Source organism: Tachyglossus aculeatus, chromosome 11 (assembly GCF_015852505.1).
Source record: "Tachyglossus aculeatus isolate mTacAcu1 chromosome 11, mTacAcu1.pri, whole genome shotgun sequence".
In the NCBI taxonomy this organism is placed as follows: Eukaryota; Metazoa; Chordata; class Mammalia; order Monotremata; family Tachyglossidae; genus Tachyglossus; species Tachyglossus aculeatus.
The window spans coordinates 28,244,096-28,258,740 of NC_052076.1; the positions used below are offsets into that span (position 1 = coordinate 28,244,096).

At 56.3% G+C, this 14,645-nt stretch overlaps 2 protein-coding genes across 2 annotated transcripts; both read left to right on the plus strand.

Moving 5' to 3' along the window:
* The first annotated feature begins 620 nt into the window (after positions 1–620).
* Positions 621–6,465, plus strand: HOXB3 (homeobox B3). The gene is given in 4 exon segments (XM_038754450.1): positions 621–703; positions 3,862–4,289; positions 4,291–4,501; positions 5,597–6,465. Coding segments are annotated over 3 exon segments (1,317 nt in total). The 5' UTR covers positions 621–703; positions 3,862–4,052.
* Positions 6,466–12,143: 5,678 nt separating this feature from the next.
* HOXB2 (homeobox B2) lies at positions 12,144–14,645 on the plus strand. Its single transcript, XM_038754190.1, has 2 exons — positions 12,144–12,606; positions 13,592–14,645. Exons 1-2 carry the CDS (start codon positions 12,216–12,218, stop codon positions 14,200–14,202), a joined length of 1,002 nt encoding a protein of 333 aa, XP_038610118.1. The 5' UTR covers positions 12,144–12,215; the 3' UTR covers positions 14,203–14,645.

The window sequence follows — 14,645 nt, forward strand, 5'->3', positions numbered from 1 at the left end:
TGTGCTGAGCACTGTACTAAGCGCTTAGCACTATACTAAGCGCTTATGTGTTGATGCACTACTGTGTCCATGTATCATGTGCCCACGTGTTAATGTGTGCATCTATGTTTCCGTCTGTCCGTCTGTCCCTAGATCCATGTGTCTTTGAATATGTCCGTGCCTGTGCGCGTCCCTGTGTCTCGGAGTGTGTGTCCTTGTGTCCGTGCGTCTGCGTATCCATGTGTCTCTCTGTCTGTAAGTGTCCGTGTGTCTGCGTGTGTCTATATGTTTTTTTTTCCCCTGTGCAAAAGCAGAGGCCATTGTTATCAGAGAGTAGGGCGTACCAGTATTATAGGACAGCGGGCTTGTCTGGGTTTCTCCGTTCGGGAGCCTGGAGCTGGATTCTCGGGATCTTGGGAAGGCTGGACCACCTTTCGCTTCTTCTCCTCTTTTTTTCCTCCCTCCGCCCTCTCCCCTCTCCCCCCCCAGCTCCCCTCCCCCTCCCCCCTCCTAAACGGAGTGAATCGGAGCGGATGCGCCGCGGCTCCGCCGGCCGGCCCCCTCCGGCTCCCTAGCCGGGCTGGGTTTGTTTTTGTTTTTTTGGATGTGGCTTAACAGTGTTTTTTTGCCTTCAAGGAGGGGAGCCTTCTCGCCTACCGCTCGCGCTGGGGCTCGATGTGAACATATATTATGTCTGCCTGTGCTCCCCTCGTCCGTGGCTAAGGTAAGCTGGACTCAAATAGGCTATCAGTTTGTGAATGGCGGAGAGTATGTCTCAATGATTTATGGCCCATATGACTCCAATCTCGGTTCAAGAAGAGTTCACAAGCTATAAGCTTCCTTCCACGCAGTGACTCTCTCTCTCTGCCTCTCTCTCGCGCGCTCTCTCTCTCTCGCTCTCTCTCTCCCTCCCTCTCTCTTTTTTCTCTTCCCTTTTCTCCTGAAGCTTTCACCTAGCTCCAAGCCAGATTTTCCCCGCCCGCTTGAAACATTTGATATAGAAGACTCTCTCTCTCTCTCATTCTCCCAGGCTCGCCGCTGGCCTGCCGATTTCGGACCTCCTCTCTTCTCTCTCTCTCTTTCTCGCTATTGTTAAGCGCTCCAGCCTCGGGGGGTCCGAGATGGATTCGGTTTCGAGGGGTTTCGATGGGGAGAACCCCCCCTCCCTCCCTTCACACCCTGCCGGCGATCCCCTGGGGAAACCAGGCGGCTCTGCCTCTCCCCCCGAAGCGCCAGATGGAGTATTTCATATTTCCAACATGGAGGGATCGCTCAGACTCGGGAAAATATGTCTAGATCTCGACTGGAAAATCTCAGCTTCTCCTCCTGCCGCTCTCCCTGGCTTCTCCGACTTCTCCCTCCCCACTCCATTCTTCCCTGCTCCTCTCCAGCTCCTCCCCTGCCTTGCCCCCTTTCTTCCCTTCGTTTGCCATCTCGGCCCGGCCCGGAGAATTCCGGGAACCGAGCGGGGCCGGGGAAAGTCGGAATGCCGGTGCAGCCGAAGCCCGTAATTCTGTTAGCTCCGGAGCCGAAACTTGGCTGCGGGAGCAGCGAGCGAGCGCTCCACCGGGCCCTCCGCCTCCCAACCCGCGTCCGGTGCCCGGCGAGGTCTCCGGTCGGCAAGAGATAGAGAAATATCTCCAGGAAATTTCTCCAGAGAGAGAAATGTCTCTCCTTCCTGAGAACGAGCGGTTGGAGCTGAAGCAGACAGGCACCGGCTCGAGGCTAAGAGTTTCCCGGCGTTTCCCGGCCCTTCCCAATCCTTCCCGCCGCCGTTCGTTTCCCTTGATTTCGCATTATGTTGGGGCTCCCTTTTCCGCCGACACAGCCCAGGCCGCGCCGCTGATTTTCATTCTGCCTCTTTGGCGGGGGGCGAGGGGGAGGGGGGGTTACTGGTCTTGAACAGCCCCCGGCCCCCAGCAAAATAACAACAATAATATCAATAATGACCACGGGAATAATGCCAGGGCCCGGTGCCCTCTGCTCCCGGCCTCTCCTGATGCTTTTTCGTTCTCCATCTATTAATCATAAACTAGGCCGGACGCCCGCGGGCTAATTCTCCTAGTTCTGCCATCCGGGCTTTGTCGAAGATTTTGAAAAGAAAATAATCGAAATGATACTAATCACGATAAAGGCCATTTTCGTCACCCGGATCAGAAGAAATATTTTTTTTATCGCCCTCCTGGAAGGTGCCGGCTGTTTTCAAACAGAAACGTCTTTCCTAAAATTAAAGAAAAAATCGGGAAGACGGAATCCAGCTCGGGGGGCGGCAGGATGGTCTTTAGCTCCTCGCTCCTGCGGAGACACTGCCGGTGGGTGAGGGGAAGGGAGAGGGGGTAAGGCGGGTTTCGAGCTCGCCCCCTCCCCTCCCCCCTCCCCCCCGCGTTTTAATTTTTTTTGCGGCACCTTGTGAAAATAGTCTCGAAAGATCTCACACTCACGAATCGGGAGAGAGGACAGGTTGGAGAGTTTTATTAGCAATCTGGTACGCAGCGAAGGAGAGGGTTTAAAGATACGTCTCTTTATGTGTACATTCGGATGAAGAACTTGTACCTATTCGTTCAGAAAACCCCACAGCAGCGCAGGTCATCTTCTCCGTTTCCACTTCAACCCGCCATTGAAGTGGCCATCCTGCGTTTTTCGCTTCAGACAAGGAATGAGTTGGGTCTCTGGCCCCAGTGCAAACTCTCCGCGCCATTGCGGGATCGCTTCAGCTTCGTGTTTCCAGCAAATCGTTTTCGGATGGAGAAAAAACAAACAAACAAACACAACAAAACTCATTTTCCTCAGTTCAGAGAAGTCCACCAGGGAAGAGGCCGGCCTTTCATTCTTCTTGTTAAGAAAAGCAAACGGCAACGAGGGAGAAGAAGGAGAAGATGAGAGAGAGAAGGAGGTGGGGGAGAGGAGGGAGCAAAAGTCTGTACCATATGGTCCAGGACCGATGAGTTTGACAAACCCAAACAACCACATTTGAGCTCGGGGCCCACGGCAAGGCAGCTTTGACAGAAAGAGAGAGAGAGAGAGAGAGAGAGAGAGAGAGAGAGAGAGAGAGAGAGAGAGAGAGAGAGAGAGAGAGAGAGAGAGAGAGAGAGAGAGAGCGCTTTGGGGAGAGGAGGGAAGAGAGGGCAACTCGATCAAGTCAAAATTTCGCCTGGAGCTGGAAGTCTCTGCCCGGATCAATCTGTGCCAAACCTGGACAGCAATCATGGGGAGCTGCTACTGCACTCAGTTAAGCGGAGAGAGGGCCGATGGCCGGAATGAAATCTCCAATGGTCCGCGGTCTGCAGAGTGGGACCCCCTTTTCTCCCAAGACCCTCTGAGGCGGAGAGTGGCGTCTTCCTGAAGAAGGCCCGAACGTGCACTGAGAGGAGGGAGGGGGCAGACTCGGACCTTGCCTTCAGAGGATGATAAACTTGCTGGTGATGACGATGCTCTGTTTTTGGAATCACCCAAGCTGATCTCTGCCCCAGTCTGTGCGCCGCTCCCCCCTCCGCCCCCTGCCCCCCACCATGGATACGGCTCTCCACCCCGGAATCCCTCTGGAGAAGGGCAGAACCTGTTCCTCTGGGGAAGAAAAGTCAACGAGATCTCTCGTCGTCCTTTGACCCCGCCGGAGGAGTGCAGCCCTCTTTGGGGTGGCCGGTGACTTTCTGATAGTCTTTAAAAAACCAATAAACTTCTCAGCCGCGGGTCAGGAAGTTGCTAGAGGTGTCTCCGGCCCCGGTATCTGCTTAGAAAGGGTGGGGGAGGGGAGGGGGAAAAGGGGAGAAGGAGGAGAAGAGGGAAAAAGCTCCTATTGATGTCATCTCCCTTTTCAGTCTCTAAGATGGATTCGCAGCCCGGTCCGTTTCTCCCTCTTCTGTCTTCTCTCTCGCTCCTCAGGTCAGCCGTTGCCAATAGACCACGGGAGGAGGAGGAGGAGGAGGAGGAGGAGGAGGAAGACGAGGAGGGGGAGAAGGAGGAAGAAGAGGAGGGGGTTCCTTGCGTCACGTGACCCCGGGGTTGCCAATGTCCGTCCCCGAGGGCATCAAGACCTCGCAAGTCGCCAGCCGCCGCCCCGGCCCGGTCCAGCGATGCAGAAAACCTCGTTCTACGACAACTCCTCCGCCCTCTTCGGAACCTACCCCTACCCCAGCAGCAATGGCTTCGGCTACGAAGGGCCCCCGCCGGGCTCCTACCAGGGCCCCCCGCCCCTCGACGGCGACTATCAGCGCTCGGCCTGCTCGCTGCAGGCTCTGGGCAACGCCGCCCCTCCCGCCAAGGGCCGGGAGCTGAACGGCAGCTGCCTGCGGGCCGGCCTGCCCCCCGACCGCCCCCCCAGCGCCCCCCGGCTCGCCCCCACCGCCCAGCGCCGCCCCCGCCGGCCCCGCCAGCGAGGGCAATAACCCCCCCGGCCCGGCTGGGAAGGGCTCCGCTCCCAAGGCGGGGCTGGGGGCCGGCTCGGCCCTCGCCAAACAGATTTTCCCCTGGATGAAAGAGTCTCGGCAAACCTCCAAACTGAAACTCAGTGTCCCCAGCACAGGTAATGAGAATCATAATCACGACGGCGGTACAGGTTGAGCGGCTTACTGGGGGCCCGGCACTGTACTCGGCGCTGGGGAGAAGACAAGTTAATCGGGTTGGACCCGGTCCCTGGCCCACGTGGGGCTCACCGTCCCAAGCCCCATTTAACCGATTGAGGAGACCGAGGCCCAGAGAAGTCAAGTGACTGGCTCAAGGTCACACAGCAGACAAGTGGCGGAGCGGGGGTCTCACCCCTCCCTCTGCCCGGCTCCTGCCCCACGGTGGAGGGGGTGGGGAAGAGAAGCTTGCGAGCTCTCGGCCGGTGGGGAGGGGTGAAGGGGTTTTGGAAGCCCCCCACCCACCTCCAACTGAAACCCCCTGGGTAAAAACCGGACCCTCCCTAGCATCCTCTCCCAGCCCCTGCGGCCTCCAAACATCACTCCTCGCTCTTGCTCAGTTAAGGCCCATGTTGCCGGGGCCTGAATCCCGCCTCCCACCCCCACCCCAGGCCGAACCGGCCTCCAGCAGCAGCCCCCCACCCCCACCCCAAGCCCCCAGCCCAGTTCCCTACCGTCCAGGGGTGGGGGGAAGGGGGGGCATTCCTGTAGCCGTTAGTTCCATGGATGGCAGGGCCTCAGGCGAGAGCCGGGGCTATCACCACTGTCAGCCAACGGGGCGACTCTGGGGCCCCCACGCGTGTTCTAGGCCACGGGCCTGTTGGCCCCCACGCCCACGCCCGAGGAGGGGTTGGGGGGCGGACGGTAGCAGCAGCAGCAGCAGCAGCCTGGGGTCAAGAGAAAGGAGAAAGAGAGAGAGAGAGTGAGAGAAATAATAATCCAGTCATGAATAAATGGCCGTGCAGCTCCTGTCTGCGTGACATGATCAAATTTTCATAAGCCGGGGCAGCGACGGGAGAGCCAGGCTCTTAATAAATGCCACCATTATGGAGTGTCCGCTAATGCGGAGGGAGCGGGGGAGGGGGGCTCCGCGCCTGGTCCTGGATTTATTAAGAAACGATGCATTCAATTTCGGCATGTTCAGTAATTATCTTTTATTTCATTTCGCCCCCCTCCCCCCTCTCCCTCCCCCTCCTCCCTCCCCCTCGATCCGGCAGAGACCTGCGGCGGCGGCGGCGGCGGCGGCGGAGGAGGAGGAGGAGGGGGCGGCGGAGGGGGCGGGGGCGTCTCGGGGGGCGTCTCGGGGGGCGTCGGCGGCGGCGACAAGAGCCCCCCGGGCTCCTCGGCCTCGAAGCGGGCCCGGACGGCCTACACGAGCGCGCAGCTGGTGGAGCTGGAGAAGGAGTTCCACTTCAACCGCTACCTGTGCCGGCCGCGCCGGGTGGAGATGGCCAACCTGCTGAACCTGAGCGAGCGGCAGATCAAGATCTGGTTCCAGAACCGGCGCATGAAATACAAGAAGGACCAGAAGACCAAGGGGCTGGGCTCCTCGTCGGGGGGCCCGTCCCCCGCCGGCAGCCCCCCGCAGCCCATGCAGTCGACGGCCGGCTTCCTCAACGCCTTGCATACTATGACCTCCGGCTACGAGACGCCGTCCCCGCCCGCCTTCGGCAAAAGCCACCAGAATGCCTATGCCTTGCCGCCCAACTTCCAGCAACCCCCGAAGGGCTGCGCCGCCCCGCAGAAGTACCCCGCGCCCGGGCCCGACTACGACCCCCACGTCCTGCAGGCCAACGGGGGCGCCTACGGGCCCGGGGGTCTGCAGGGCACCGCCAGCCCCGTCTACGTGGCGGGGGGCGGCTACGGGGAGCCCCTGCCACCCCCTTCCGGCCCTCCCCTCTACGGCCTCAACCACCTGGCCCACCACCCTTCGGGCAATTTGGACTACAACGGGGCGCCCGCTCTGGGCTCCGGCCAGCAGCACCACGGACCTTGCGACCCGCACCCCACCTACACGGACCTGTCTTCCCACCACGCTCCTCCTCAGGGCAGAATCCAGGACGCTCCCAAGCTGACCCACCTGTGATGGGGATTTTGGGGGGTGGAGGGAGGAGGGGGGGTGAGAGAAGCGGGGTGGGGGGGCAACACCAGGGCGACGGTGGAAAAGAATAGGAGAGGATGTAGTGGACAAGAGTTGGTGTGTGTTGGGGGGCGCTCCCCTCCCCAGCTCCCTCATTTGGAAGAATTCGGGCCCGGTTCCCCAGCTCTGCTTACTCGACTTCCTCTCTGCCGAGAGTAATTGAAGGAGAGAAGCTTTGGAGACCAGGCCAGACCACCAGAGACCCTCCTCTTCCACCCTCTCCCTCCCCCTTCTCCTTCCCCCTCCTCGCCCCTCAGCCCTGATCTAATTTCAACCCCATTTCTCTTTGGGATGGGGAGGGGCGGGACGGTAAACTCAGCCAAGGTGAAGAATATTTTTTATAGCGACCAGGAAGACTTGGCAGATGAGCACACCCCCTCCCCAATCCCCCTCGCAACTGGCCTCGCAAACCCCAAAACATTCTGAACCCTATTCTTTTTAAACTAAAGAAAGGGAAAATATAAATTCCCCTCCTCCCTTCCCCCCGGATAGTAGTCCCCCCCGCCCACACACACTCTCCTCGGGCTCTAGAGCCTCCCCTTCTCTCTCCCATCTCCTCTGGCCCTGAGTCAGTCCCTCACCCTGTCCACTCCACTCCCCCATCCCACCCCTCAAACAACCTAAAAACACGCCTACCTGGCGATTCTTCCCCGTTAGGGTCTCAGCGGCTCAGGGACGATGAGAGGAAGGGAAAGACACAGACACTCCTCCCCCCTCCCCCCCGACACAAACAGTGTTTTTTAAAAAAGAAGGAGTCTGGACCGAGAGAGGGGCCTAGAAGAGGCCGGTGATTCAGTGTGGAACCGTCTCTCCTGCACCGCCGCCCCCCCCCTTGCTCTCGGCTCTCCAGTTAAATCTCTCTCCCTCCCTCTCTCTAGGGTCATTTACAAAAAGCAATCTGGATACGTGAACTCCTGCATTTTCTTTTCTTTCGTTCCTCTCTTGACTTAACGTGAAAACAGGGTATATTTGAACAAACTGTACGTCCCAGGGACAGAGCAGCAGACATAGCCTGCTGTTGTTTGCTTACTGCTCTTTCTCGGGGCACCTTTGTTGCACTTAGAGTTTACATTTTAATGGGTATAAAAACAACTTTGAGAGACGGCTCAGCCAACATAATCTGGGGGTCTCTCAAGACGTGTGTGTTCTAGTGAACATTCATATATATTTATTGGTTATAGCCAGTTAAAATATTTTCTTTTTTGTATTATTTATCCCACAACATTATGTATTTATATGAGAAAAAAGAAGAATTGTACTTTTTTTAGTATTTACTTGTTATAAAGGACATTGTGTTTCCTGTCATTGTAAAACCAACTTATTTGAGTTATTGTACTTTAGGGAAGATCCGTAGTTTTCTGTTCCCCTAGTACTTAGCAACAATTGTAATTAGTTCTCCTGAAGGCATGAACCAGACCCCGATAGTCGCTGTATAGTCCTGAACTGGTAGAATCATAGCGAATCCCTCTGGGAAGTCTTCCTTTGTTCTTAGTAGTTACTTTTTCCTTACTTCAAAGGGTTGTTTGTTGAGCAATTCCTGAATAAACTTTCTGTTATCAATTTTATCTTGTCCTATTGGTCCCTATTAAAAGACCCTCTCGGCCAGACTACTGTGAAAGGAGTTAGTGGCCGGGCAAGTTTTCCCCTAGACCCGAAGGAGGGGACAAAATGTTTCTATTTTCTATCCCTCTTTCCTTCGTTCTGTGGCTCTTTTTTCCTGTTCTCGACAGGTCCTCTCCTCTCCTCTCCCCCCACCCCCTCTCTCTCCCTCTCTCCCCCCCCCCCCGCCTCCCTTTCTCTCTCTGCTCTTCCCGCCTCCAGCTCGATGTTACCTTCCTGTTAGATCCTATTTGTCTGACTTCGCGTGTTTCCAAACCCGTGACAACGTCTTTGCCTGCCTGGTGTGTAATTAGCAAGTTGGGTTCCTCTGATCTCTCCCCTTCTCTTTCTATCGGTCTCTGCCTTTCACTGGGCCTGGCTCTGGCGCGCGGAATCTCTCCCCCACCCCCACCCTGGTTCGCTCCCTCCCTCCTTCTCTCCCACCCTCTCTTTCCCGTCTCTGGATATGCCTGCTCCATATCCTTCCCCGCCACCTAAACTTCACGATTCTCTTCCGCTGCTACAAAGAAGATACCACGTGACCCCAAGCCCAACAGCCATTGGGTCTAAAATGAAAACAAAGGAAAATGATTAATCTCAAAAAACAACCCAAGGCCTAGAGTTTTCAGGTTACACTATTACAACCGAAGTGAAATTAAATTACGAAATATCCGTGGAGGATTTGGGAAGCGGTTGATCGAGAGCGGCGAGGGAGAAAGGATGCTGGCATAACGGAATAAATAAAATAATCCTCCCACTAATGGCCTCTTCTGCTCCCAAATCCTTGAGAAAACTTCATTTATTAGTCGCGGTTCAATAAAAGTTTTATGATATTGGAGCAAGGATATAAACCGTCTGTCAAAGATGAAATGTCACCGCCATGTCGCCGGAGCCGATAAGGGAGAGGGGACGGGGAAGCTGAAAAATGAAGGTAATTCGTTGAAAGAATAAACGATGGCTAGACGCTGGAGACTCGCATAATTCTAATCGTAAGAGACGCGCCGGCATTACTTAATTAGCAACATATATTTGGGGTGGGTTCCTGGCCTTAAAGCAAAAGCTCGGTTCCTTTTTTATGTTGCATCCCGGCAGTCCGAGGTTAGTAATTACAGTCTTTATGCAACAATAAATAACAATTAAAAAAACAGCCCCGTCTCTCCCTCTCCACGCAGGGATGGAACTGGCGGAGCCGCGTTCATGCCGTAAGCAATTGAGCAATCGGTCATACTATAATTTAAAAGCATAAGAGCGTGGAAAGTTTGATTGGGATCAAGTAACAATTCTCCGGGGTTTTCTTTTTCTGCTCTTCTTCCCCGAATACCATTTTCTGGATGGTGTTACTGGCCCTCTCACAGTGATTTGGGTTTGTTCGCGGGAGGGGGCGGTTAAAGGGGAGGGTGTGTGGGAAAGGGTCGTACGATTTATCGACGTAGTCGCGATCGCTCATAGGAGAAACGACTGAAGAGTTTCAAAACAGATGAAGTTGAGGAATCGAAGAAAAGGAGAAATAATTTTAACTTTTGGGGATCCCAGGAGCTTCAAATGTATGATTCATTATACGTATGATGTATTCCTATGCTCTACCGTACTAACACATCGTAAGTCTACAACCTTGTTGGTCTCGAATCCGGTCTACTCTATTTCACACATATACCGGTCCTTTTCTGTAGACTCTGCAGATAACCCACACCCTATCCCATCAGCATACTACCACCACACACACGCGCGCGCGCTCTCTCTGTCTTTCTCTTTCTCTCTCTCTAATAGGGCGAGGCCTAGATCTCTCTGTCCTAGTGGGCGATGAACCTAACTTTCTCTGCATCTGTTTCCTCTACCTTTCCCCAAACCCAGTTCACGTTAGTCAGTAACTTAGCGGTCAGATCTGCCAGGAACGATTCCAGGCCCTTCTGTCTTCTGAATGGAGCCGGTCTCAGCCTGCGCTGGAGCTCAGTGATGGAGTCTAGAGTTACCCACCGAGAGACAGACACCCTCTCTCTCGACTGAGCGAGGTTATTGGAAAAAGGTCTCTCGGGGGCGATTCAAGTTCTCACACGTCTCGGGGTCCTTTTCCCAGAGTAGATACCCTCCGACCGCCCCCCCTCCCCCGCAAACCCTAACCAGTCCCCCGGGATCAGGCCGCGAAGTCAGGGATGTTTTAAATCTTTGTCGAGAAAAGTCCCAAATGGTTGGGGTGGTGGGGGGGGAACGGGACGACGACGACTTTCTTTTCATCTAAGTGGAGCTCAAAGCTGTGGGACAAGTTTCCCAGCTGCGAGCAAGAATCTAATTCAGCGATTCCAAACAGCAAACGCCCAGCCCCCTCCCCATCCCCCACCCCTTTTGTAACCATTTTCTCCTCCGCCTCCTCCTCGGCCCTCGTTTCTAGTTAATACTCACCACCCACGCGGATGTCTAATTGACACAAAGTTTCTAGCTCGTACGCTGCCCCAGACGTGTTTCCATTTCTCCCTCAACCATCTCCTTCTCCTCTTCCTCCTCCTCTTCCTCCCCTCCTCCTTCTCCTTTGCCTTCTCTGCTGCAGGGAGTAACGAGGGGAACGGGAGGCGGGAGGGGGAGGGAGAGCTCCAGAAAAACTTTCCACCCAACTTAGTCGCCATCTCCTCTTGCCCATTTCCCATCTGCTCCCCGGTCTCTCAGATTCACCTTTCTCATTTGCCCGCTCCCCCCCCCTCCCCCGCACCCTTTTAAAGATCCCGAATTTAGCTACTCCAGGCTGCTTTCCCAAAGACCGGGATTCTTTGAAGCGATAGTGAGGCAGAGCTGTCAAAGGGCTTTGGAGAGTTAAGATTGATCGCCTTCTCTGCTCTCTGGTTCCTGTGACCTACTTAACAGATATCTTCTCTGGAAGTGACTTTTTTTAAAAAAAAATTTCTGTCGGTGGCAGCTGCTCTTTCCACTTTCTGGGGATCCTTCTATCTTCCCTTTCCTGTTCGATCGTGGACGGGATGTGGGTTTTTTAACCAAAGCCCGGTTACATCTCCTGGCATCAGAGTTTGATTTGCAAAATAAAATACCGGAGTAGAAGCTCGAAACTTTCACTCCAGCCGCCTCTCCATCTCCGTCTCTCTTCTTCGGGCTCATTACCAATGGCTAGTATGAGCTGGAAGCAAAGAAGGGCCCAAATCGAAGTTTCCAACCGATCGAATATTCCCAACTCCGGATCTCAAATCGTTATTTCTTAACTTCAGCGGTGTCTGCCGCTCTCTGTGTCCAGATATCTATTGTTTGCTAATCCCAGAACAGTCAGTTCAGGTGTACCTGGTGGCCCCCAGAAAGATACGGATCCCACTGTTCTCGATTCTTGAGGACTACGAGCTTCTATAAGTTAATTCTACTTTAATGCTTTAAGACTCGTGCTTTTAGGACTCAAGCATTCAGGCCTAATTCTTCAGGACTCAAAACTAAAAAGCAAATCCGGCCCTTTTCCTTCCTCAAGCAAGAAGAGGAATTTTTAAAGGGGGGGGGGTGAAGGTGGTTTTATCCCCGGTGCCCCCCTCCCCCATTTAATCCCCTCCATCCCCCCAGGATCTTCAATGGAAAGACGGCTGTTCCCCACGGCGGCTCCCACGCGGAATCCCGTCCTCCGCAGAGGAAGGGAAAGGATAACGGAAGGCAGGTTGGGTGGGGGATGGGGGTGGGGGGTCCAGAACGAGGGTCGATGGAGTTTTGAATCAATTAAAGCGAATAATGCTCAGTTTTCCACCAGGCCCCGGCGTGCGATTGGTCGAGAAAGGTCCCGTGACCACGCTTAGCCTGCAATTTCGCTTTCCTCCCCCGTTTCGTAGAGAGCGGCCCCGAAACGCCCGTATTTATCAGCAATATACAATTATAAGGCCGGGAAATATATATATATATATATTATATTTATATATATAAGAGAGAGGGGGCGGAGGGAGGAAAAGAGAGAGAGACAGAGAGAGGGGGGAGAAAGAGAGAAAGAAAGCTGTCTCTCCTCCCCCCGCCCCTCCAAAATCGCCTGCCACTTCATCACGGTAACCTGGGGCGGGGGGAGCCCTCTCTTGACACCCTTCTGTGGGCCCCCCTCCCCCACCTTCAGGCTGGGCGCCTTGAAAGCCATGAATTTTGAATTCGAGAGGGAGATTGGGTTTATCAACAGTCAGCCTTCGCTCGCCGAGTGCCTGACTTCCTTCCCCGCTGTCCTGGAAACATTTCAAACTTCATCAATCAAGGAGTCGTCGCTAATTCCTCTCCCCTTTGAGCAGAGCCGGGCCAGCCTCCAGCCGGCCTCCTCCGCCCTCCAGAGACGTCGCAGTCACCAGCGAGTCCGAGATGGGGCGGCCCCACCGCCGCCCCCCGCCACCGCCGCCCCCCCGGGCCCCGAATTCCCTTGGATGAAAGAGAAGAAATCCGCCAAGAAACTCAGCCACGCCTCGTCCTCGTCTTCTTCCTCTTCCCCCTCGCCTTCGCCCGCCTCGTCCTCCGCGCCGCCGGCCGGGACGTCCGCAGGTTGGTGGCGGGAGAGGGAGTGGGGAAGAGGGGGGCGGGGAAAGCCGGGGACGAGGGAGAAAATGAGGAGGGGGTCTTCTGGAGCCGTGGAGACCCGGTGTGCGTGGGGGGGTCCCTTTGCCCCCCGGAACCGAACGTCTACACTTAACAGAGTTATTTAGGGAACCCCCGCCGTCCTCGCCTATTTGGTAGACGACTCTGCCGACGGCCTGGGGTTTTCCCAGCTAAAGGAAAAAGGATTTTCTTGCCCTTGTCGCCCTTGTTCTGGGGCAGGTGTTGCGGGGAGGGGGAAGGGCTGGAAGGTGAGATTCCGGGGATCAGGTGGTCCCCCGCCCCCTCCCTCGCCCCCTCCTATTCTCCCGCTTTTTTTTCCAGGCCTGGGGAGCGCAGGTTGGATTTTTTAAGTGTCGGAAATACCGGGGCGGGGACGGGGTTGCCAGGCACCCTCTTTCCCACCATCTCCCCCAAATGCTCAAGGCCCCGAGATCTCTCCCGTCGGAATCTCGGCTCTGCGGATGGCGGGGAACGTATCTGGGAAGCGGGGAGGGGAATCCTACGGCCACCGGATTCTTCTGGAATCCCGACGAAAGCTTTTTTTTTTTTCCTTCTTGGGAAGGGGGTCGGGGGCGGCGCAGCAGGCCGGAGCCCACTTGCCGGAGACTCCTTCCCGACCCTCTCCCCCCTTCCTTCTCCCCTCCCCCCACCCCCAGGAGCCGCTCGGACGCCCCTTCCCACACTCAGGCCGTGGGCGGCTTGGAATTTTCCCGCTGACCCGAGCCGGAAGGAGCCGAGAGGAGGAAAAGGGGAGGGAGAGGAATTAGGGGGGGGAAGAGACCTGCCTAAGCCATCCCCCGGCCCGCTTTTTGAGGTGGGGGAGTTTGGGGATCCTTGCGGCCGGGGCTGGGAGGAGAGGGCCAGAAGGATGGACGGACGGCAGGAGGTCGGTCCCGGCCGGCTTTGACGCTGGTGTGGTTGGATTCCTCAGACTCGCAGGGGCTGCAGGACGGCGGCGAAGGCGGGGCGGGGGCCCGGAGGCTGCGCACCGCTTACACCAACACCCAACTCCTGGAGCTGGAGAAGGAGTTTCACTTTAACAAGTATCTGTGCCGGCCCCGGCGCGTGGAGATCGCCGCCCTCCTCGACCTGACGGAGCGGCAGGTGAAGGTCTGGTTCCAGAACCGGCGCATGAAGCACAAACGCCAGAGCCGGCCCAAGGAGCCCCCCGACGCCGAGCTGACCTCTCTCGGGACCCTGGAGGCCGGAGGGGACCCCGCCTCGGCGCCCTTCGGGGGTCGCTCCCCCGCAGCCGGAGAAGAGCCGGCGGGAGGGCGGGCGCTGTCCGCCCCGTCGGGGGACGGGAAGGTTCTGACCGCCGCCTTCCCCGAGGGTCCCGACGCCTTCCTCGACGGGCCGGGGTCGCCTTTCCTCCCGGATCTGCACTCGTTGGAGGCGGACGCCTGCCTCTCGCCCCCGATGGGCTTTTCCCCCGGCCTCCCGCAATCTCTGGAGAGCCCCGTCCACTTTTCCGAGGAGGATTTGGATTTCTTCACCAGCGCGCTCTGCACCGTCGACTTGCAGCCCCTACACTTCCAATAGCCCCGGATCCGCCCCCAACCTCCAGGCCCGGCCCAGTTGGGCCCAGTTCGGCCCAGTTTGGCCCACCATGGCCCAGCCCCTCCCGTCCCCCTTTTCCAGATGGCGCGCAGCTCAGAGACCCCCAAGTCCACCAGGCAATATTGAATATAGCGGACTGAACATCCCCCGCCCTCCCCACCCATCCCCCCGGACCCGTTTGTGTTTACCTAAACTCCAGGTACTGTATTTAATTAGGCGCCGTTCTTTGTTCTTTTCCTCTAAGTTAAGGACCCACGGACGTTGCCCCTCGAGAGAACGGACCATTCGTTCGGCGAAATCTCAGGAATAATTCTACTGGAAGTCGGAGCCGGGGAGTCTGTCTTAAAATGACTCCTCGTCCTCGTTTCGTTTTTGTTTTTTACGTTTTAGACGGTAGACTATTTATTCAAATTCTTTAATAGGAA

Coding starts and splice junctions, on each gene's coding strand:
- HOXB2 (XM_038754190.1), top strand. CDS start 12,216: ATGAATTTTGAATTCGAGAGGGAGATTGGGTTTATCAACAGTCAGCCT. Junction 12,607..13,591: donor GCCGGCCGGGACGTCCGCAG/GTTGGTGGCGGG, acceptor TGGATTCCTCAG/ACTCGCAGGGGCTGCAGGAC.